Raw genomic sequence first — 24,555 nt, 5'->3', positions numbered from 1 at the left:
TTATTGCTACCATGTCTTGTTTTGACTCATGTCATGTTTATGCTAATAATATGGAAAAGATTCACTACTGTATCTAGTTAAACAACCACAACAATGTATTTGAGACGAGTGCAAATGTATTTATGTTTTCAATAAACGTTTGGAGACGAAGTATAGTTTACATAACAACAATCTAAGCCAACCCAGTCGGTTTTGTTGCTAAACCAACCCGTCTATTATGAAAATTTAATTCAACAATATAACAACATTTTCAGAAATCGGTGATTCTGACAGCTTTTGGGGCACATTCTTGCCACTCTTCTGTAAATAATTTAACATCCTTATACAGTACCAGTCAAAAGTTTGGACACACCTACTCATTCCAGGGGTTTTTCTTTATTTTGACTATTTTCTACATTATAGAATAATAGTGAAGACATCAAAACTATGAAATAACAGATATGGAATCATGTATCCAAAAAAAATCTAAATATATTTGACATTCTTCAAAGTAGCCACCCTGATGACACATCACACCACCTCCTCCATGCTTCACGGTGGGAACCACACATGCTGAGATAATCCGTTCACCTACTCTGCGTCTCACAAAGACACTGCGGTTGGAACCAAAAATCTCAAATTTGGACTCATCAGACTAAAGGACAGATTTCCGCCGGTCTAATGTCCATTGCTCGTGTTTCTTGGCCCGAGCAAGACTCTTATTATTATTATTATTGGTGTCCTTTAGTAGTGGTTTCCTTACAGCAAATCGACCATGAAGGCCTGATTCACACAGTCTCCTCTGAACAGTTGATGTCTGTTACTTGAACTCTGTGAAGAATTTATTTGGGCTCTAATCTGAGGTGAAGTTACAGGAACTTCTCCTCTGCAGCAGAGGTAACTCTGGGTCTTGCTTTCCTGTGGCGGTCCTCATGACAGTTTCATCATAGCTCTTGATGGTTTTTGCGACTGCATTTGAAGAAACTTTCAAAGTTCTTAATTTTCCCAATTGACTGACCTTCATGACTTAAAGTAAGGACGGCCTGTCATTTCTCTTTGATTATTTGAGCTGTTCTTGCCTTAATATGGATGTGGTCTTTTATCAAATAGAGATATCTTCTGTATACCCCCCCTACCTTGTCACAACTGATTGATTAGCTCAAACGCATTAAGAAGGAAAGAAATTCCACAAATGTAACTTTTAACAAGGCACACCTGTTAATTGAAATGCATTCCATTCCATGAAGCTGGTTGTGAGAATGCCAAGAGTGCAAAGCTGTCATCAAGGCAAAGGGTGGCTACGTATATTTTGATTTGTTAACACTTGTTTTGTTACTATATGATTCCATATGTGTTATTTCATAGTTTTGTTGTTTTCACTTTTATTATTATTTTACAATGTAAAAAATAGTAAAAATAAAGAAAAACCCTAGAATGAGTACCGGTATGTGTTCTGAAATGTTTTGACTGTGTGCTTCTAAAAGCCAATGAGGAGATAGGAGAGGCAAGACTTTCACTGGTTCAGCGTCACAAATAGAAATGACTTCTATTTTAGCGCTTGGCAACACAGACGCTCATTGGCGGGCGCGAGCAGTGTGGGTGCAATGATTGAATAACATGTATGTATACATTCATTTTGCAACACTCGCGCACACAAAAGCAGCAAGGACTTTTCACAAAACTGCATTCAGCAAATGACGGAATTGCGAAGAGATAGCTATGTACTGTCCCACAAAATTGCTAAACATATCAAGCCATTCGCTGAGGACGAATTCTTTAAAGAATGTTTAATTGACTCGGTAACAATACTTTGCCCCGACAAGAAAGAGCTGTTTGGAAATGTTTCCCTGTCAAGTTGAACAGTGACACAGCGCGTTGAGGACATCGTCACTGAGAATATGGAACAACAGTTGAAAGACAAGATTCCGCCTTTGGCCCTGGATGAGAGCAGTGATGCACGTGAATTGGCACAGTTGTTGATATTCTTACGAGGCAAAACCCCAGACTTAGAAATGACAGAGGAGCTTCAGTGCAGTCAATGAAGAGCACAACCTCAGGGAAAGATTTATCGGGGGAGGTTCATATAAGTGTGTGGCAAAGCTGGGACTGCGTTTTGAAAAGTTATCCAGTGTGACCACTAACGGGTGACCAAACTTGACAGGAAAAAAACGTTAGCCTTTTGAAAAAGATGCAAGCTCAAGTAGCTGAGCTGAACCCAGATCAGAAAAGTATTTTCCTGCATTGCATTACACATCAGGAGGTGCTCTGTAAATGTGTTCTGAAAATGAGCCATGTTGTGGATGCAGTCACTAAAGTGGCAAAATCTTTAAACCACAGGCAGTCTCTCTGTTGGAAGAGACAGTCGGGTCCTGCAGATCTTCCCTACCACAGAAACGTGAGATGGCTGAGTTTGGGGAAGGTGCTTAAGAGGGTGTAGGAGTTTTGCAAATGAAAGGAAAATATGTGGATTTCCCTCAACTGCAAGATAAAGAATGGCAGATTTTTCCTTCACCATGAACATCATGGCCCTCGTGAATAAACTCCAATTCCAAACTACAAGGGAAGGGACTTTTTTCACTTCAGATGCACAGCCTTATCAAAGCCTTCAATGGAAAATGACTCCTACTGACCTATCAAGTAGAAGCCAACAATCTCACCCACCTTCCGACACTACTAGTCTGTTGCCTATCAGATGACCAGCGGGAGAAGTATACATCGCTGATACGTGCTTTGAAAGGTGAGTTTTGTCGTCGTTTTGAGGATTTCGAAGTGTTGGAAAATGACATGCTGTTGGTTTCCTCTCCTTCCACCTTCAATGTGGATAACGCTCCCACTGACCTGCGACTTGAGCTGATCGTTCTTCAGTCTCATGCAGTGATTGTTTTGAATAGTTCTCCAATGTCACTGACGAGGTTCTATGCATCTCTCGATGAACAAAACTTTCCAAAGATTATGAGTCATGCTCAGGAGATGTTTGCACCAACCTATGTATATGAACAGACATTTTCTGTGAGGAACTATAACAGGTCAAGGCACAGATCATCTCTTACTGACTCACCTCTCAGCAATCCTGCGCATAGCGACGTCAAAAACTATACCTGACCACTTCTCTAGTCAATGCCCATCAGAGACTTCACTCCTCACACTGATTGGGTTGTTTAAATGTAATGTTGAGCTCTCCCTTTCTTTTGTTAACGGGTATACACAAAAACACGAGTTCTGTCTGTGTACTTTTACCTAAGTGTAGTTCATTGCATGTTTTAATAATGAAACTTCCTATCAAAAGGAGAACATGGATGTGGTTTATTTCTGTGCATGTTAAAAAAGTAAAATAAGTACTATATCTGGATATGATTTACAGTAGATATATCTGTCAACACAGTCATGCACATTATGTATAATCATGTAATATTATTCTGGCCCGTTATGGCAAAAATATGGCCCTCCGTGGAAAATAATTGCCCAGCCCTGCCAAAAGTGGTCATTCTGCCATCTTCTTGTTTTTTGTTTGTTTTGAGAATGCTTTTTTGCTTTTGCGTCCTATAAATGTGTCCTGCAGCATCCATTGCAGGGGAGAAAAGCTTGTCTTTTCGCTTGAGATTTTCATTTTCTTCCTTTACAAAATGGTGGCTGTGCATTTTAGATGTGTGTCTCAAACCTAGCCTTCTCTTATAGATCTCAAAGAAGGATGCTGGTGTCTATGAGATTGTTATGAAGGATGACAGAGGGAAGGACACTTCTACGTTGAATCTGACAGAACAAGGTGACTAAACCCTCAAAGCCATACCTCATTGTCTGTACAGTAACGCCACAAGTCTGTCATTTTTACAAAGTTATATTATGGTCACATTTCTGTTCTCCAGGTTTCAGAGACTTGATGAATGAAATGTTCAGTCATATCGGTAAGTACATGTGTCACTGTCGTAGTAGAAGCGTCATCTTAAGTTTTACTTGTGTTCAAAACATCCCTAAATTGTCCCTCTGTAAAGTTGAGCTGTGTAACTTTGTGCTGTGTAAAGTCTTTAATGTTGCACTTTGTAACTTCTCTATAATGTTGCACGGTGTAACGTCTCTGTAACCTCCGCTAGCCAACTCCTCCACCGCACTGAAGATCCAGAGCACAGAGGAGGGCATCAGATTGTACTCCTTTGTCAGCTACTACAACGAAGCGCTCCAGGTCACCTGGCACCACAAGTGTGTACTCTCCTTACTTCTCTGTGTTTGTCTGTCAATGGAGGCTGGTGGGAGAAGCTATAGGAGGACGGCCACATTTTAATGGCTGGAACGGATGAATTTAAACTGAGTCCAACGTGGTTCCCATGTGTTTGATTATGTTCCATTAATTACATTCCAGCCATTACAATGAGCCTGACCTCCTATAGCTCAACCCACCATCCTCTGGTGTGTGTGTGTGTGTGTGTGTGTGTGCATGTAGCACACAAAGACTTACTACTCAGCCTGAAGTGTCCCCACTTGCACTGCCAAATAGCTAGCTTTTTGGTGGGGCCGACTTGGTATGACACTTTGGGATGTTGTTCACATGTGCTAGCAAGACAGAGGTCCTGGGTTTTGAGCCTCTGTGTGAGGTGAATCAGGAGGAAACGGTACTCGCTAAGCAAGCAGTGTGATGTCAGTTACAGATGGTGCCGTGACCCAGATTTGCAGTTGTGCTCAGCTCAACACTGGGGCCGCTGTGTTGTAAGTTTGGGGGGTGAATGTAGTGCATGGAGATGTTTTGAAACATGCTCAGCCTGAAGTGTCCCTACTAGCACTGCAGAATAGCTAGCTTTTCGGTGGTGCTGACCGCTAAGACGCTTCGGGAGAGCGGTCACGTGTGCAAGAAAGGCAGCGGTCCTGGGTTTGAGCCTCGGTGTGAGTCCAAAATCAGGAGGAAGCAGAACTCGCTAAGCAAACAATGTGAAGTCCGTTACGCGCGTGTGTCTGCATGTGAGTATATTTGCAAGTAAAGTGTCTGCTGCAGCCTATATGTGTGTAAGTCAGTGACCTGTTTTCCTCTCTCGTAGGGATTCAGCGATAGCCTTCACAGACCGCATTAAGAGTGGTGTGGTAGGAGAGCAGCTGTGGCTACAGATCATAGAACCCACAGAGAAAGACAAGGGCAAATATGCCATTGAGTTCCACGATGGGAAGGGCGGTCTGAAGAGGACTGTGGAGTTGGCCGGCCAGGGTGAGACTACATCTGCTTCCCAAATCTCACCCTATATTCCCTATATAGTGCTCTAATTTTCACAAGGGCCCATAAGGCTGTGGTCAAAAGTAGTGCACTATGTTGGGAAAAGGGTGCCATTTGGGATGCGGCCTACATCTAGGTTTGAATTAGGCAGCTTCCCACCACACCAATGCTTTGATAGGCTTATTAACTATCTTTTTTTTTATTGCAGCATTTGATGACGCATATGCTGAGTTCCAGAGGCTCAAGTAAGTGACCTAAAATGTGTGGATTTTTGTACATCAACAACAACAACAAAAACACATTGTGTAAGCCTATCCACATGTTGTGAACATGTCAGTAAGTACTGTCCTTCTTTTCATGTCATTGCTATTTTTGGTGTTCCTCCCTGTTTGCCCAGCCACTTTCTCTCTCTCTTTGCATGTACTGTTTAAATAGCAGGTAGTCTCTGATAGGACTTGAGGAAGGGAAGTGGGTAGACAGATGAAGTCTTTGCTTAGACATGCTTCCTGGCTCCAAACACATTCTCTGCATTTGTTTCTCTTACCTTTGTTCTTCAATTTGTTCTGTCTCTTCGACACTGTCAGAGCGGCCGCAATTGCAGAGAGAAGTAAGTTCTCACTCTCTCTGTCTCACACACGCACACACCTCAACTTTTAAAAACGTTATTATAAGATGGGGATGAGAGGACTGCTCACTGTATTTTTAGTGGGTACTGATATTTTCAAACTGATCTGAGCTCAGTGGCCTAATTTTGGTGCTCCTTTTTTCAGATCGTGCTCGTGTCGCGGGAGGCCTGCCTGATGTTGTCACCATACAGGAGCTCAAGGTAACCATGTCTGGATGGATCTGTATCTGTCTATGCATGTCCACAGTCCCAACCTGGCCATGCAGGCTTGATAGTGTATGACACTACTATGGTTGCATCTGAAATGGTACCTGTAATAGGGATTTTCAAAGTGAATAAAAGAGCAGAACAATCACAGATAGCCAATCAAAATCAATCTGGTTTAATACAAGTTGCAACAGGGAGGCACATCCAGAACAGAAGCAGAGAAAATGTCTAGAGGGCCCTCTCTGAGAAGGCCCTTTTATATATTAATCACACAGCACCGAATGTTCTGTAAACACCAGCCTGTCAGGCTTGTAGGAAATCATAACATCAGCTAATACAGAATCACAGTGTCACAGATATATTATCAGTGTGTCCTTGAATCTAGTCTGGTGTCAAACTTTAAACATAACTTTCAACACTGGCAGACATTTGATACTGGCAGTTAAACAGGTCAATACTTAGTAACAACAGATAATTATAGACTAAACGGGTGCAAACAGAGGTGTAAAGTAACAAATTATAACTACTGTCGTTACTGTAATTGAATAGCATTTGTCTTGATGAAACTACGCTGGCAAGTAAATAATCTACCCTCTGTTCTATTGACGAATGTACAATCACTGGAGAACAAACTGGACGAGCTCCGTTCGAGACTATCCTAACAATGTGACCTGAAGAACTGTAATATCCTGTGTTTCTCTGATATTTGGTGAACAAAAACATGGATAATATTCTAGCTGGTTATTCTATGCATTGGCAGGGCAGAATGGCAGTAAGCTCAAGGGGAGTGGTGTGGGTCTCTTTGTTAACAACAGCTGGTGCACAATATTTAATATTAAGGAAGTCTCAAGGTTCTGGTCGCCTGAGATAGAATGCCTCATGATAAGCTGTAGACCATACTATTTACTAAGAGTTTTCATCCATATTTTTCGAAGCGGTCTATTTACCAACACAAACCGATGCTGGCATTAAGACCGCACTCAACGAGCTGTATATAAGCAAACAAGAAACTGCTAATCCAGAGGCGGCACTCCTAGTGGCCGGTGATTTTAATGCAGGAAAACTGAAATCAGGCAAATAATTTCTACTGGCATGTCACCTGTGCAACTAGAGGCGGAAAAAAACAAATTTACTCCAGACCCACATACAAAGCTCGTCCTCCATTTGGTAAATCTGACCATAATTCTATCCTCATGCTTCCTGCATACTAGCAAAAACTCAAACAGGAAGTACCAGTGATGCAGTCAATACGGATGTGGTCCGATGAAGCGGATGCTAAGCTACAGGACTGTTTCACTAGCCCAGACTGGTATATGTTCCGTGACTCATCCGATGGCATTGAGGAGTTTACCATATTAATAAGTGCATCGACGACATTGTCCCCACGGCATACATTCCCCAACCAAAAGCCATGGATTATAGGCAACATCCGCACTAAGCTAAAGGCTAGAGCTGCCTCTTTCAAGGGGAACCCTCCGACGAACCATCAAACATCAATACAGGACTAAGATTGAATCCTACTACACTGGCTCTTACGCTCGTCAGATGTGGCAGAGCTTGAAAACTACCATTACAAAGGGAAAAACTAGCTGCGAGTTGCTCAGTGACACAAGCCTACCAGATGAGCGGAATATCTTCTATGCTTGCTTCGAGGCAAGCAACGCCCAACCATACATGAGAACACCAGCTGTTCCGAACGACTGTATGATCACTCTTGCCCAAGTAACCCGCCTAGATGACTAATGCACCGTAGCACTCATGTCGGTAGCCATGAAATGCTTTGTAAGGCCGGTCATGGCTCACATCAACACCATCATCCCGGAAACCCTAGACCCACTCCAATTCGCATACGGCAGATTTTTTATGGAATATCTACGTAGGCGTACAGATGCCCATTTATCAGCAACCATCAGTCCTGTGTTCCAATTGCACGTTGAGTTAGCTAATCCAAGTTTATCATTTTTAAAGGCAAATTGATCATTAGAAAACCCTTTTGCAATTATGTTAGCACAGCTGAAAACTGTTGTGCTGATGAAGGTAGCAATAAAACCGGCCTTCTTTAGACTAGTTGAGTATCTGGAGCATCAGCATTTGTGGGTTCGATTACAGGCTCAAAATGTCCCGAAACAAAGTGAAGGCTATTCCATGCGAGAAATTGCCAAGAAACTGAAGATCTCATACAACGCTGGGTACTACTCCCTTCACAGGACCACGCAAAACGTCTCTAACCAGAATAGAAGAGGAGTGGGAGGCCCCAATGCACACTGAGCAAGAGGACAAGTACATTAGAGTGTCTAATTTGAGTCCTCAACTGAGAAAAAAGAGCCATATCTCAGACTGGCCAATAAAAATAAAATATGAAGATGGGCAAAAACACCAGTATATTTTTGACAAATCGTTTTTTTTGTTTTTGTTTACATACACGTGCCTTTTTAAAGTATTTTTTTTTTATTATTTACTTTTTGATTAAAATGTTAACTCCTGTTTCCATTCCCCAAGGGAATGCATCGGTGTGCATCTCCCCGCACATACAATCATGTTTATTACATATCAAATACAGGAAAAGGAGAACTCAAATGTCCCATTACAGTACCCTAGTATTCCCTACATAGTGCACTACATTTGATCAGAGCTCTTGTCAAAAGTAGTGCACTATAGAGGGAATAGGGTGCCATTTCAGATATACCCTACTGTATATGTATGTGATCCTGTCTCTCTCCCCCACCAGGCCCTGAACCTGACCTGTAACATTTCAGGCGACCCCGTGCCTGAGGTCGTCTGGCTGAAGAACGAGAGGGAGATAGTGTCGGACGACCACTACATCATGAAGTTCGAGTCGGGGAAGTACGCCAGCTTCACCATCACCACGGTGAACACGACAGACTCGGGCAAGTACAGCATCCTGGTGAAGAACAAGTACGGCACAGAGAGCGCAGACTTCACCATAAGTGTCTTCAGCCCCGACAGCAAGAAATAAGGGAGAAAGAAAGAAGGCCGGCAAGAAATAAGGGAGACCTCAATCTTTGCGTAAATATCATGTATAAAAAACAGATTGAGTCCTGAGCATTGGTTTGAGATGGTTTTTATGGTACTATACAAAGTTTTTAACTCCAGTTTGAAAAGGTGTATCGTTTTACTCTGAGCATGAAATGTCCAAAGGTTCAGAGAGAAATCAGAGAAGAGCTGTTTCAGCATTTTATCTTTCAGAATTACAAAAAAAAAAAACTACTATACTAATGGTCCAATCGTCCTTTATCTTGACACAACTATGAGTTTAGTTATACATTCATAGCATTTTCCCCATGTATTATAATTAAGGCTGTCAATCAGCTAACTCGAGTTAACGTTTTGTAATTTAAGTGCACACATTTCTTTTTCGCAAATAATCGCATTGTCTGAAAGCGTTCAAAATACACTGAAAACATCCCAAATACATCACCTATTCAGCTACAAACAATGCGATGTCAAAACAAGTTGACATTTAGGTTAAAGAAAGTGTGCGTAATTCATCTACTTGATTTTGAATACTGATTTTGTCCAAAGTAACAAAGACAAAATCTTAAAATACAGCTCAATTTGAGCAAATTCAGAATGTGTAATAAATCACAGCAAATCCTGGAATTAACTCGATTAAATTTTTTCATCGTTTGACAGCCCTAATTACAATATCCCACTAGGCACACACTGGTTGAGTTAATGTTTCCACACCATTTCAATTAAATTAAGTTGAACCAACATGGAACAGACATTAAATTGACGTCTGTGCCCAGTGGGATGTTGCTATAGCTAAAACATATTAATTTAAGTACTTAAAAGGCACGTAGACAGTTTGTGTGAATTCAAATTACTCAGTAGTTATTACATCACTCCTCCTGTCACTGTAGTGATTTACTCCCTCCTTGAATTATGACACCACGCCTTCTGATTATGACATCACTTCCCCTGACACGTAGTAGTGATTATGAATTAACTTCCTCTGTCCCATCTCACGAGAAGGGCTAATAAAATGGAGCATGTATTTCCTCACCACCTCTGTTTTCACTGCGTTGTTCCCTCTCTATGGCACCCCACTCTTCATTCTCCGTTCTCTACCTCCACTCTTCACACTCTTCTTCAGTCTCCTTTTCACCAATGCACTCCTGGTCCCTAGTCTGATATTGTCTGTTGGTCATCGAGTCTCCGAAGGCCAAGAAGGCATCTATCAGGAACATACACACACACTTCTCTTCTTACACCAGGGATTCAAACTCCGCTCCTTGAGGACTGCTTTGCCTCATTTACACCTGGGAAATCGGGTGTGTTGATACTGCAGATGTTTGGCCCTTGACGACTTAAGGACTTGACAACCCAGCTGCTTTGTACCATATACTTTGTCTCGCAATACAATCAGCTAACTGTACCTTGTCTCTGTCCACACACACTTCCAGTGAGCACCAGTCCTCTCATCACATTTATCTGTACTGAGTGTTTGAAAGGTAAGCACAAATCCCCTGAGTGACCCACAGACACCCTTCATGTTATTGTTCATGACATGTTTTCTCATCAAGGATTAACCACGAGTAGGACCTTACACTGCCTGTGTCCCAAATGGCACCCTATTCCTCATATTACTTTTCACCAGAACTATGGGCCCTTGTCAAAAATAGTGCAACAAATAGGGAGTCTTTAGGAGGCAGACATTATACAGTGCATTCGGAAAGTATTCAAACCCCTTGACTTTTTGTTAAAGCTTTGTTCTAAAATGGATTAAATTAAAAAAAATGCTAATCAATCTACAAACAATACTGAATAATGACAAAGTGAAAACAGGTTTAGACCTGTATTTAATTAGATTTTTTTTAAACAACAAAATGTAACATTTACATAAGTATTCAGACCCTTTGCTATGAGACTTGAAATTGAGCTCTGGTGCATCCTGTTTCCATTTATCATCCTTGAGATGTTTCTACAAGTTGATTGGAGTCCACCTGTGGTAAATTTAATTGATTGGACATGATTTGGAAAGGCACACACCTATATAAGGTCCCACAGTTGGCAGTGCATGTCAGAGCAAAAACCTTCCAACAGGACAACGACCCTAGGCACACAGCCAAGACAACTCAGGTGTGGCTTCGGGACAAGTCTCTGAATGTCCTTGAGTGGCCCAGCCAGAGCCCGGACTTTAACCCGATTGAACATCTCTGGAGAGACCTGAAAATAGCTGTGCAGCGACTCTCCCCATCCAACCTGACAGAGCTTGAGAGGATCTTTAGAGAAGAATGGGAGAAACTCCCCAAATACAGGTGTGCCAAGCGTCATACCCAAGAAGACTCAAGGCTGTAATCGCTGCCAAAGCTGCTTCAACAAAGTACTGAGTAAAGGGTCTGAATACTTTATGTAAATCTTATATTTTTGTTTTTTTAATTTTAATGCATTTGCAAAAAATTCTAGATTGAGAAAAAAAAACGATTTAATACATTTTAGAATAAGGCTGTAAGGTAACAAAATGTGGAAAAAGTCAAGGGGTCTGAATACTTTCCGACTGCACTGTAAACTGCTATATAGACGTCTATGCTGCAACAGTGCTCCAATCCCCCATGATAAAGGAAACGAACAACGTATCCGCATCTTACACACATGACCATGTTATGAGCGCTGAATAGAAAAAGTCTAGCGTGGGGGTCTGTCTGGGCCACCAGAAAAGATGGATGTTAGAAACATATGATGTGTTAAGTCACCAGAATATAATGAGATCAGCCTGTCACATACCTCTAACATGTGGAGAGACCAGGATGTGGGTTAGCCAGTATGAACCATATGACCATCGGTCTGAAACAAACATACCAGGGCCCGTATCCATAAAGAGTTTCAGAGTAGGAGTGCTGATCTAGGATCAGGTCCCACCTGTTCATATTCAAGGCTAAAACAAACTGATCCTATAGATCAGCACTCTGAGATGCTTTATGAATAGGGGCCCAGGTTCCAGTCACTTATCACTGTTGTATTCTTAAATTTTTCGCTGTAGGCAATTCTATGTGGTAGAAAAGGCTTCTCTCTGCTTTCAGACATGAGCTAAACTCTCTTCAGAAGATGTTGTAGTGTAATTACATTTGTATAAATCACATTAGGAATGTTTTTCAGTCTGGTAAGTAAACTCAAATGCAAACAAAGTTGTCTTTCTAGCAGAGCACATTTGCAAACATGGCTTGATGAAATTAAACTTTTTATTCACAAGACAAGTTTTAAAAGTAGCTGGAGAAAATGTGTTTGCGAAGTGTGTGTGTGGTGTGCGCGCGTTAACCCTAAAACCTTTTCTAATTACCAGTTGATTGTAACAGAAGTCAAAGGGGACTTGGGAGTGACTGATGCTGAAGGAAACGTGATCATTGGTTCTAAAAGTAGACGTACCACTGCATCAGAGAAGAAGGCAGTCAGTCACTGGGAAGAACATGCAGAAGAGAGAGGGTGAGGAAACAACAATGTGCAAGAAAATATATCTTATATCTAAGACAAAATCATTTTAATGTGAATAAATGCAGATTTTAGTTTTTTTTTAAACATTTTGTCCAAAATGGTAATATTTTTTTATTGGTCAAAAGTAGGCTACATGAAAAGTGCAATAGAGTTAATATAACCATGTGTTAGTGTGGGTTTTCAGTGAATTATTATTTTTCTCACCCCTTTTTTCTCCCAAATTTCATGGTATCCAATTGGTAGTAGTCTTGTGTCATCGCTGCAACTCCCATACGGACTCGGGAGAGTCTAGGGTCGAGAGCCGTGCGTCCTCCAAAACACAATCCAACCAAGCTGCACTGCTTCTTGACACAATGCACATCCAACCCGGAAGCCAGCCGCACCAATGTGTCAGAGGAAACACCGTACACTTGGCGACCTGGTCAGTGTGCACTGCGCCCGGCCCGCCACAGGAGTCGCTAGTGCGCGATGAGACAAGCATATCCCTGCCGGCCAAGCCCTCCCTAACCCGGACGACTCTGGGCCAATTGTGCGCCGCCCCATGGGTCTCCCGGTCGCGGCCGGCTGTGACAGAGTCTGGACTCCAACCCAGAATCTCTAGTGTCACAGCCTTAGACCACTGCGCCACCCGGAAGGCCTGGTTTTCAGTGAATTTATGGAAATCATGAAGCTCATCTGCATTCCTTAAGATCCTACATCTGTAAATTGTCTCAAAACTGTGTAGAATAATTTCTGATCAGCCATGAGTCAGGCCTTATACACTGCTCAAAAAAATAAAGGGAACACTTAAACAACACAATGTAACTCCAAGTCAATCACACTTCTGTGAAATCAAACTGTCCACTTAGGAAGCAACACTGACAATAAATTTCACATGCTGTTGTGCAAATGGAATAGACAACGAATGGAAATTATAGGCAATTAGCAAGACACCCCCAATAAAGGAGTGATTCTGCAGGTGGGGACCACAGACCACTTCTCAGTTCCTATGCTTCCTGGCTGATGTTTTGGTCACTTTTGAATGCTGGCGGTGCTTTCACTCTAGTGGTCACATGAGACGGAGTCTACAACCCACACAAGTGGCTCAGGTAGTGCAGCTCATCCAGGATGGCACATCAATGTGAGATGTGGCAAGAAGGTTTGCTGTGTCTGTCAGCGTAGTGTCCAGAGCATGGAGGCGCTATCAGGAGACAGGCCAGTACATCAAGAGATGTGGAGGAGGCCGTAGGAGGGCAACAACCCAGCAGCAGGACCGCTACCTCCGCCTTTGTGCAAGGAGGAGCAGGAGGAGCACTGCCAGAGCCCTGCAAAATGACCTCCAGCAGGCCACAAATGTGCATGTGTCTGCTCAAACGGTCTGAAACAGACTCCATGAGGGTGGTATGAGGGCTCGACCTCCACAGGTGGGGGTTGTGCTTACAGCCCAACACCGTGCAGGACGTTTGGCATTTGCCAGAGAACACCAAGATTGGCAAATTTGCCACTGGCGCCCTATGATCTTCACAGTTGAAAGCAGGTTCACACTGAGCACGTGACAGACGTGACAGTCTGGAGACACCGAGGAGAACGTTCTGCTGCCTGCAACATCCTCCAGCATGACAGGTTTGGCGGTGGGTCAGTCATGGTGTGGGGTGGCATTTCTTTGGGGGGGCCGCACAGCCCTCCATGTGCTCGCCAGAGGTAGACTGACTGCCATTAGGTACCGAGATGAGATCCTCAGACCCCTTGTGAGGCCATATGCTGGTGTGGTTGGCCCTGGGTTCCTCCTACTGCAAGACAATGCTAGACCTCATGTGGCTGGAGTGTGTCAGCAGTTCCTGCAAGAGGAAGGCATTGATGCTATGGACTGGCCCGCCCGTTCCCCAGACCTGAATCCAATTGAGCACATCTGGGACATCATGTCTTGCTCCATCCACCAACGCCACTTTGCACCACAGACTGTCCAGGAGTTGGCGGATGCTTTAGTCCAGGTCTGGGAGGAGATCCCTCAGGAGACCATCCGCCACCTCATCAGGAGCATGCCCAGGCGTTGTAAGGAGGTCATACAGGCACGTGGAGGCCACACACACTACTGAGCCCCATTTTGACTTGTTTTAAGGACATTACATCAAACTTGCATCAGCCTGTAGTGTGGTTTTCCACTTTAATTTTGAGTTTGACCCCAAATCCAGACCTCCATGGGTTGATAAATTTGATTTCCATTGATAATTTTTGTGTGATTTTGTTGTCAGCACATTATGTAAAGACAAAACTATTTAATAAGAATATTTCATTCATTCAGATCTAGGATATGTTTTTTAGTTTTCCCTTTATTTTTTTTGTGCAGTGTATAATCTCAGAACCCAGTACTGGTAACGGTCTGTCACAAGAGACTAGGGCTTATCTCACTACAATGTGTCAGTTTAGTTAAACACCTTCAGAAGAAGTGGGGATAGCCTCATTGTCATGTTTATCCTTTTTGAGTCATACAGAATGTCTACAGTGCCTTGTGAAAGTATTCACCCCCTTGGCATTTTTCATATTTTGTTTCCTTACAACCTGAAATTAAAATAGATTTTTGGGGGGGTTGTATCACTTGATTCACACAACATGCCTACTACTTTGAAGATGCAAAATATTTTTTATTGTGAAACAAACAAGAAATAAAACCAAAACAATTGAGAACTTGAACATGCATACAGTGCCTTTCCATATAAATGCACCTGCACTGTGATAGTCTCAGAGGTCCGTTAAAAGCGCAGAGAGCATCATGAAGAACAAGGAACACACCAGGCAGGTCCGAGATACTGTTGTGAAGAAGTTTAAAGCCGGATTTGGATACAAAAAGATTTCCCAAGCTTTAAACATCCCAAGGAGCACTGTGCAAGCGATAATATTGAAATGGAAGGAGTATCAGACCACTGCAAATCTACCAAGACCTGGCCGTCCCTCTAAACTTTCAGCTCATACAAGGAGAAGACTGATCAGAGATGCAGCCAAGATGCACTCTGGATGAACTGCAGAGATCTACAGCTGAGGTGGGAGACTCTGTCCATAGGACAACAATCAGTCGTATATTGCACAAATCTGGCCTTTATGGAAGAGTGGCAAGAAGAAAGCCATTTCTTAAAGATATCCATAAAAAGTGTTGTTTAAAGTTTGCCACAAGCCACCTGGGAGACACACCAAACATGTGGAAGAAGGTGCTCTGGTCAGATGAAACCAAAATGGAACTTTTTGGCAACAATGCAAAACGTTATGTTTGGCGTAAAAGCAACACAGCTCATCGCCCTGAACACACCATCCCCACTGTCAAACATGGTGGTGGCAGCATCATGGTTTGGGCCTGCTTTTCTTCAGCAGGGACAGGGAAGATGGTTAAAATTGATGGGAAGATGGATGGAGCCAAATACAGGACCATTCTGGAAGAAAACCTGATGGAGTCTGCAAAAGACCTGAGACTGGGATGGAGATTTGTCTTTCAACAAGACAATGATCCAAAACATAAAGCAAAATCTACAATGGAATGGTTCAAAAATAAACATCTCTCGATGTGCAAAACGGATAGAGACATACCCCAAGTGACTTACAGCTGTAATCGCAGCAAAAGGTGGCGCTACAAAGTATTAACTTAAGGGGGCTGAATAATTTTGCACGCCCAATTTTTCAGTTTTTGATTTGTTAAAAAAGTTTGAAATATCCAATAAATGTTGTTCCACTTCATGATTGTGTCCCACTTGTTGATTCTTCACAGAAAAATACAGTTTTATATCTTTATGTTTGAAGCCTGAAATGTGGCAAAAGGTCGCAAAGTTCAAGGGGGCCGAATACTTTCGCAAGGCACTGTATCTATTCACCATCCCAAAGTCAATATTTTGTAGAGGGTCTGCAGCAAATCAATGGACGTGGATGGTACTACCCACAACATATGTAGGCCTCCCTCCCCAGACAAGCTGGAGATACCTCTCCCTACTTCGTAGGGCATGATCCAGATCCATGCAATGCTCTATCACTGTAGGGCCAATGGGTTTAGTCTCCGCCTCGAGTCTAGTGAGCATAGAGGAGACCTCCTGACCTACAATGTGTGGTGTCCTGCACTCAGGCAAGCCTGAGGCCTGGTAGTGTCAGCTAATGGTAAGGCACATGCCATCTCCACTACATGCTCCAAGGAGTGTGGAGGAGAGCTCCCACATAGAATGTGTAGAGTCCCGCACCCAGGCGGACCTGAGATATGGCGGTGTCCATAACCGCTATGCACATTCCATCTCAATTTAGTGCTCCACTGTTAGCGGGTCCAGCCGAAGCCCGCATTCGATTCAAACCTTCGCAGTTTAGAGTTAGCTAAGGGACGTGTGTTTTAAACGTTTCACCACAGCCGCTCTGTGATCAGACTGATGCCAGTAGTACACTTTCATCAGCCGTCTCGCAGGACTAAACCCCCCCCCCCCTCCCAGCCAAAGCCAGAGACATCATTTTGAGACATCATTCTCTGATTGGCTTCCTGTCAAGGTCAGGATTAGTTTACAAGAGCCCCGCAGCAAATCATTGAGTCTGGTGGAACCCCCCCCCCTCACATTTTTATGCTTGACCGAAAGTCCCATATTCCAGGACCGACTTCCGCCTACCGTTAACAATCAACACCCATCACCATCTGCAAGACTCTCTTTGCGTACGGACTAGTAACGAGGTAACTCCCGTTTTGGTTTGCATCGTTAGCGACAACAGGTGACATACAGGGAGGGATTCGAAGAGCCCTGCTAGAGGGCTACCTCGTTATCTCCCTTACTAAGGCTAAGGACTCCTTAAGAGAGTCATTGTTACTCCCACCGTTTACCCGCGCTTCATTGAATTTCTTCACTTTGACATTCAGAGCACTGGGGAGAAATCACATTGCATCAACAGTTCTAAGTCAGCTGATAGGAGCCAATGAGACCCAGCACGAACAGGACCGGCGAGCGCCGTAGCTGGGGAGATCTGCGAGAAGGGCCCGGCGCGGTCCAGAGTCGCCGTCACCAACCGCCGGATCCAACCCCTGTCCGCGGATCCAAGCCCGCTGACGGACACCACCCTGACGAATCCGCACGCATCCACTTGCGAGACCACGCACAACAGACCGCGAGATGGGCCGCACAATGAACTTCCGGCGGCGAGAGGGCGACGGAGCGACTGCTCTCCAGCCGCGGCGAGAGTCCCGCTTCGCACCCCAGCCCGACCAACCTAGCCCTTAGAGCCAATCCTTATTCCGACATTACGGATCTGACTTGCCCACTGAGTGTACATTCTGAACCTTCTTTGAAGTCAGTAGGTCACATAACCAAGGAGCTACTGAAATGTAAAATTTTATAAAAATTCATGTAAAATCAAGTGAAAATGGACAAACTAACTGGTAGTCAGTGAACATTCTGAACCTTGGTTGAGGTCAGTAGGTCACATGACCAAGGAGCTATTGAAATTTGAATGTAAAAAAAGTTTGTACTTGGTTTACACTCCCTAACTAATTCAACTAGGAATACAAGATGTCGCTCACATTTCCAAATGTTAATTAGCTTTGGAAAGTGAATGAATGTCCAAATCGTGAAAATATGACCAGTGCAATGTTTCCCGCAATTTTTCCTACATCATGACACTTATTTGGCTCAAGTGGTTTGAAAGCTATTGAAGTTTGAAGCGAGAATATCCGTCTAATATCCAACTTGAAACTGTCTTTACCTCGGTGCAGAGAAGATTAGAAATTGAGGCCCAGCTACCGGAGCTTGAGAGAGTCTATGTAGAAGCGCCAAGTTGAATGACTAAAATATGAATACAATACTATTTTCTCTAACCAAGTAAACACAATGCTATTAAAGATTAAACAAACACTTTGAGTTGGGTGACAAACCGGGAAAAACTACTGGCACACCAGCTGAGAGGTATACAGGCCAATCAATAGAGCTAGTCATAGAATTAAATCTAGTACAGGAGCTGTTACTACGGACCCAAAAGGAATTAACACATTTCACAACGTTTTATCAAGACCTCTACACCTCAAAGACCACTGCAGATACCGCAAAAATGTCTGATTTCCGCCATTCCCTTTCCCTACCTAAATTATGCGGCGCTGCTCAAAGGGAGCTAAATGCAGAGAACTTTCGAAGAGGTTGTCTCTGCAGTATGTTCCTTCCCTAATGGGAAAGCGGCTGGCACTGATGGCTTTGGTATGAAGTTTTACAAAGTTTATTCAGAAAAGGTTACTCCTCTGTTTAAACACTCCATTGAAACTAATATCTCCCTAATATTAAAGAAAGATAAAGATGCCGATCCATCTTCATATCGTCCTATTGCCCTCCTCGGATGTGAACTCGAGGTGTTTACTAAAATACTCGCGAACAGACTAAATAAATGCATTTCGACTATAATTCATCATGACCAAACTGGTTTTATCGCAGGCAGATTTTCATTTTACAACATTAGTCGACTGAATATCATGTATTCCAGACATGACAAAGATTCTAAAGTTGCAATACTTGCACTTGACGCTCAAAAAGCATTTGACCAAGTTTGGTTTGGGTGAGTTTTGTCTCTTGGGTTGAAATACTCTGCGTGCCCGACGGCTTCAGTTTTCACAAATTACAATAAATCACCTCCGTTTTCACTTCAACGTTCCTGCTGCCAGGGATGCCCCTTGAGTCCATTGCTATTCACCATTGCTATGGAACCCCTAGCTATCAGTATCAGCAGCCATCCTGCCATTGCTCCTCTAAACATAGGCAAGGTTGATCACCGATTCTCGCTCTATGCACATCATCTTGTTGGTCTCACGCCCCGAAGAGTCACTTCCACCGCTGTTGGATCTCATTGAATAATTTGGAGAACTCTCGGTACACCATAAACTGGGATAAAAGTGAATTCATGCCTCCTAAAGGTGACTTAAACCCAGAGTTCCTTAAACATATACCTTTTAAATCACACGTGACTAAATGTAATATTTAGGGGTTATCATCCCTAAGGACTCTAAATTGATTTATAAATTGAACTACCTCGTCAAGCTGAAGCGCAACATAGAGGCACGCTATTAAAATGGTTACATTCCCCAGATTTCTTTCTCTCTTTCAGAATCTGCCTATATTTTTAAGTAAAGCTTTTTCAAATCCTTGGATTTTATTATCTGCCTTTTGTGTGGGGATACAAAGTACACCGTATCTCTAAACGTATAATCAAGCCCAAACAATTAGGGGGTCTGAGCCTGCCAAATTTTCAGCATTATTATTGGGCAGCAAATGCTAGAGCACTGACTTTATTGGCAGGATGTATACCCTGGCATAGTAGAACTCTCCACCCCTTCATGGCTCGCTATTGAAGAAGATATACACTACATCTCTCTTCCAGCACTTCTCTTTTCATCAACTAACAGGTATTACGGCAATAACTTTATGCAAAAAAAATCATGACATTTGGTATCAAATAAGGAAAACATTTGGTCTCCCGGAGACCTCTGTCTGTACTCCTATTTGCCGTGACCATGCTCCCCCCACTAACTGACAACACTTTTTTATTTTGGAAGAGAAAGGACATTTCTACTATTGCAGACCTTTACATCAATAATATTTTTGCCACATACATGACTGAAAAGGGGTCTCTTATAGATAACATTTGATTCATTTAACCAACAAGGAAATACAAAATACAATATACAACTGTTAATTACTAACTCTTGATGAACTATAATTGGATTAGCCGTGAATTACATTATTTCCCTTTTTACCACTGGACATTTAATAAAAATGTACTCTTTAGTCAAAAGGCTTAAGGGTCGACTCTGTGCTTGTGCTCCTTCTGTCTCTCTCCGTTATTTCAGGTGCTGTGGTCTGAAACAAAGTAACTGAGTGTTAGAACTCATCATTGGCCTAGTAACATTTATTTGAGGGGCACAGTCAGCTCGTGCTCTCACACCATTTGGGCACACAGAGCTCGTCCTGTTTATCTGCGATTCCTCTTCTCTGGAGACCGATGTAACGTTACAGAATAAGAAAGTCACCTAGCATTATGGGATAGTGGTGAAGTAAACAAACATGGCTGTACCCATGAAATAGACCCGTCGACAACTTAATAGGTTGTATAGTTACTAATGTATATTTAGGCATGTCGAGTAATTGAGAATTTGATTACTGGTATGTCTGACAGAAACAATGAAAAAGATGTGACCTACATTAGTAGCCCTGTAATACTTCATCGGGCCGGTGTTTATCTTTTTGTGTTGAAGAAGAGTGAGAACATACCAATTGTTTGCGAAGATTCTCCTCTGTTGAGCTCCGCTACACAGTAGCTTCAGATCAGCCACAGAGTCTAACGGTGATTGCAGAATGTCGAGGTCCTCAGCTGTGGTCGATGGCCTTGTAGCATTAAGGAGCCTCAGTTGCTCTTGCTGATTCGCAATTATAATGTCTCGCTTCATCAGTATCTGTGTCTGGAAGGCTTAGCAAGACGACATTGATTAGAACGGAGACACATAACACATAGTAATTAAACACGGGGTTTAAGCAGAAAGGATTCAAGGGGAGTTGCTATTTTGACCAAAGTACTGTTAAATAACAGGTGAACATGTACAGTACTAACAAGACATCATTGCAATTATCTCCTGAGACTGCACGGCACTTGTGGATGCAGATTCCTTTTGTTGGAGACCTATGAGGATGGATGGGAGGTTTAGCGTAAAGCAATTCATTCATGCTTAACAGTGCATTATGACATTTCAGAAAAAACAACGGTTTTGGTTGAGGGGAAAATAGAGAGGGATGTGTTGATACTGTTGGGCACTACTAAGGGTGGTTGACTGTGTAGTGTAACAGGCGTGTAAAATCCTTACTGGATGCTGCAGGTAGCGCTACTTCGCCAGTTGTTGTTTTGGTTGGTAGACCTGTAGGAAGTTGTAGAAGATTAGATGAAAACGCAGGTATGTGAATTCAATATGCCATTACAGTCAACACCAAAGATAAATGGACAGTGACACATATTTTAGATCGGCACTTCTCCACCTCAGATTTGAAATGAATTGTGTCAACTTAATTTGATGATATCCTATATACACTATACAGCCAAAACTATGCGGACACCTGACCATCACACCTATATGAGCTTGTTGGACATCCCATTCCAAAACCATGGGCATTAATAAGGAATTGGCTCCCCTTTGCGGCTATAACATCTGCCACTCTTCTGGGATGGCTTTCCACAAGATTGTGGAGTGTGTCTGTTCTGCACAGTCATGCTGGAACAGGAAAGGGCCTTTCCCAAACTGTTTCCACAAAGTTGGAAGCACCCAATCGTCTAAAGTGTCTTGGTGTCCTGTAGCATTAAGATGGCCCTTCACTGGATGCAAAGGCTTAGCTGGATTTTATGCACCTGTTAGTGAGGGTGTGGCTGAAACTTCTGAACTCAATAATTAGTAGGGGTGTTCACATACCTTTGGCCATAGAGTGTAGGTCACTGTCCAAAATGTTGGTTCCTCTCAATACTCACTGCATGACACAGTTTGTGGTTCACTGGACACTTTGGAGACTTTTCCTTTTTGTGGGATATCTTTGGGTAATTACAAATCATAAGATGCATGATTTATTGCATTGGAACAAAATTCTGTTCGTTGTGAAATAATAAATAATTATTCCATGTTAGACACCTTCATTTGTGTCCTGACATCTGGGTGGTAGAGGTAAACGTAAAGTTCTCTCTGGAAAGCAGGGTTCCATAAAGAACTCATCTATATCAGTTGCTAGATACAAAACAGAAAACGTGTCATATGCATCGGATCTGTGCCTATGTTAATATACTCAGTGTATAATCAACTTACTGCTTGCTGTCATCATAACAACCAGTCTGGTAACGAGCTGGGATGGTGTGTGGTCGTGCCTCCATTTCGCTAGTGCTTTCCACATTTTAGTTTTTTCCCCAGCTTTTTTTGCAAATTGGCGTACTTTGGAGCAGTCCTCTGAGAAATTTGAACAAATAGGATTACATTAGGGAGAACAGAAACGTGACAGTGACTGTTGGTTGATAATGGACAAACTACATCGGTGGTACACTTTTACCAGTTGTTGTGTGAGGGATGACATGGCTGCAATATTTAGGCCACCTCTCCTTGTCAGGAGCGTCACCTAGGGCTGGGCGATATGGCCAAATTCTCATATCCCGATATAGGTAATTTCATATCCCGATAACGATGCATATCACGATATAGCAGATTTTCTGTAAATTCAATGAATAAATAGTTTATATAAAATGACCACATGTAAAGGCCTATTTCTTATTACATTTTGAATTACACTCAACAAATAAAAGGTACTTAATCATTTTGATTTATTTCTTTTTTTTTATTTAGCATGTAACAAAATATAAAATATTATTGTATAAAATCTAAAAAGGTAAATAGAAAACACTTCAACTATAGTTGCAAACAAAATAAATATAGGCCTAAAATGAAATAAATATTTTGGGGTGCTTGCCTGTTTTGCATGTATATTGGTATTAATACGTGTCACATATCAGTTTGGTACCTTGGGTCGAGTGTTAGCACCAAATCAAGAAACTCCCGTTTCTCGAACGTGTAAATTCTGGACATGTCTTTGCAGATGTAAGTTGTAACGGCAGCTGTTACCTCCTTCCATCTTCCTGATTCTTTGCCATATGATGTGCCCCGGGAAAAATCCTCTTGCAGCGTCTGAGTCGGGGGTTTGTTTTGAGCACTCAACTCTACTTTTTGGGGTCTCATCCGTAGACTCTCTCCGTACTGTTTCACGTGATTCTTGCGTAGGTGGTAAAATAGGTTACTGGTGTTTGAGCCTGTTGTCAGGACCGGCCTGCGGCATATTTTGCAGAGGGCGGTTTTCTGGTCCGTGTCAGACTTTTCATACCCAAACCACGTCCATGTGACCCCTCCTTTAGGTACGAGCTCCGTGTCTCCGTGCTCTGTGTCACATTCACTCTCCTCCATGTTTGTTAGTGTTGCACATTTCCTTCCACACGGCACGCAAAGTGTCGTCCAATTGACGAAAAATATTGCCGTAAAGAGTGATTTGCGACACATCGAAATAAACGATACAGCATAATATGAAATCATATGCGTTTTTCTATTGTCACACGATATATATCGCCATATCGCCCAGCCCTAGCATCACCTCTTGTCAGCTTCTTGTTGTAGCCTGTTGATGGCCAGTAGCACAGGAATCACTGAAAGGAAAATGTACTTGATTGTCATCCACGGGCATTAACAGCACAGTACAGACCAAATGTGAATTAGCTTAATGTTATGGTTCTATTTCGCAGCTTCTAAAGAAGTTAGCACCTTCTTGGTGGTCACGATCCATGACTTGACCACTGCTGCCACCGTGACTGGAGTTTCACTGTGGAACTCCACCACTGCATACACTGGCATCTGCAAAATGAAACAAGCCTCTATTCATTGAGCAGTTGAGTGACACATCAGAGAACTCTGTTGATTAGGCTACTCTACTCTGAAGACATCATTATACTGTTATTTCAGTATGGCACTTACAACCTCTTACATCTTGTGAAGGATTCTCAGAAACATAGCAGAGTCATCACTCTCCTTCACCATTTCAGCTGGTTTGTTTAGGCTTGCCAGTGGAAGGACTCTTATTGAGGTAGTCCCTGTCCTACCATGGTACACTCCAATCAATCTTGAGACACAGGGCTCAGAAAATAATGACTCACGGTCATGGTACAACCTGCAGAGGAACCCACTGCCCTGTGACACTTCCTTGCACAACTCGCAGAACTTGTTCCCTGTCTGGAGCACATTGTCAGGCCTCCTGCATTTCACACTTTGTTGTTCCTTGGCAAACATAGACTCAGAGAGACGTTTGATAATCTGGGCAAAGGATGGTGTCCAGAGCAGACCACCTTCTTTCATTTCTGATTGTAGTTTTCAAACTGAAAGCCAGAACACTTGTCCAGTCCACAAAATTGCTTTGCATCATCTGCAATGTGGAGCATGCTATGCACATTGTAAACAATAAACTCTGGGCCGTTTAGCTCACTGGCCTTCTTGACAAAATAGGCTAGCAGTTCTTTTGCAAAGTAATAGAGCTGCTCAATGAGGTTTGGACAGACAAGTATACACATAGCC

The 24,555-nt window shown here is 42.7% G+C and overlaps 1 protein-coding gene and 1 long non-coding RNA gene across 4 annotated transcripts in view; one reads left to right on the top strand and one right to left on the bottom strand.

Moving 5' to 3' along the window:
- Positions 1-10,034, top strand: part of LOC110535626 (M-protein, striated muscle) — a 43,848-nt gene extending 33,814 nt beyond the window's left edge. For both annotated transcript variants that reach the window (XM_036935359.1, XM_036935360.1), the window contains 8 exons: positions 3,655-3,742; positions 3,843-3,881; positions 4,068-4,173; positions 5,004-5,167; positions 5,382-5,418; positions 5,758-5,780; positions 5,944-5,999; positions 8,734-10,034. In XM_036935359.1, the coding sequence (XP_036791254.1) occupies positions 3,655-3,742; positions 3,843-3,881; positions 4,068-4,173; positions 5,004-5,167; positions 5,382-5,418; positions 5,758-5,780; positions 5,944-5,999; positions 8,734-8,982 (762 nt within the window). In that variant the 3' untranslated portion in view covers positions 8,983-10,034. The remainder of the gene's footprint in view (positions 1-3,654; positions 3,743-3,842; positions 3,882-4,067; positions 4,174-5,003; positions 5,168-5,381; positions 5,419-5,757; positions 5,781-5,943; positions 6,000-8,733) is intronic.
- A 6,879-nt stretch (positions 10,035-16,913) lies between these two features.
- LOC110535625 lies at positions 16,914-23,598 on the bottom strand. 2 transcript variants are annotated; one of them, XR_005034620.1, is made up of 7 exons: positions 22,964-23,598; positions 22,499-22,655; positions 22,090-22,398; positions 21,877-21,992; positions 21,280-21,330; positions 20,693-21,098; positions 16,914-20,281 (listed from the first exon to the last, which is right to left on the bottom strand). It is a non-coding gene; the product is annotated as an uncharacterized LOC110535625 (long non-coding RNA). The 2 variants fall into 2 exon arrangements; XR_002475284.2 differs by having other exon boundaries at positions 22,261-22,398.
- Between the last annotated feature and the right edge of the window lie 957 nt (positions 23,599-24,555).

Source organism: Oncorhynchus mykiss, chromosome 11 (assembly GCF_013265735.2).
Source record: "Oncorhynchus mykiss isolate Arlee chromosome 11, USDA_OmykA_1.1, whole genome shotgun sequence".
NCBI lineage: Eukaryota > Metazoa > Chordata > Actinopteri > Salmoniformes > Salmonidae > Oncorhynchus > Oncorhynchus mykiss.
The sequence above is the reverse complement of the archived record's forward strand: the minus strand, read 5'-3'. Positions and strand labels throughout refer to the sequence as shown.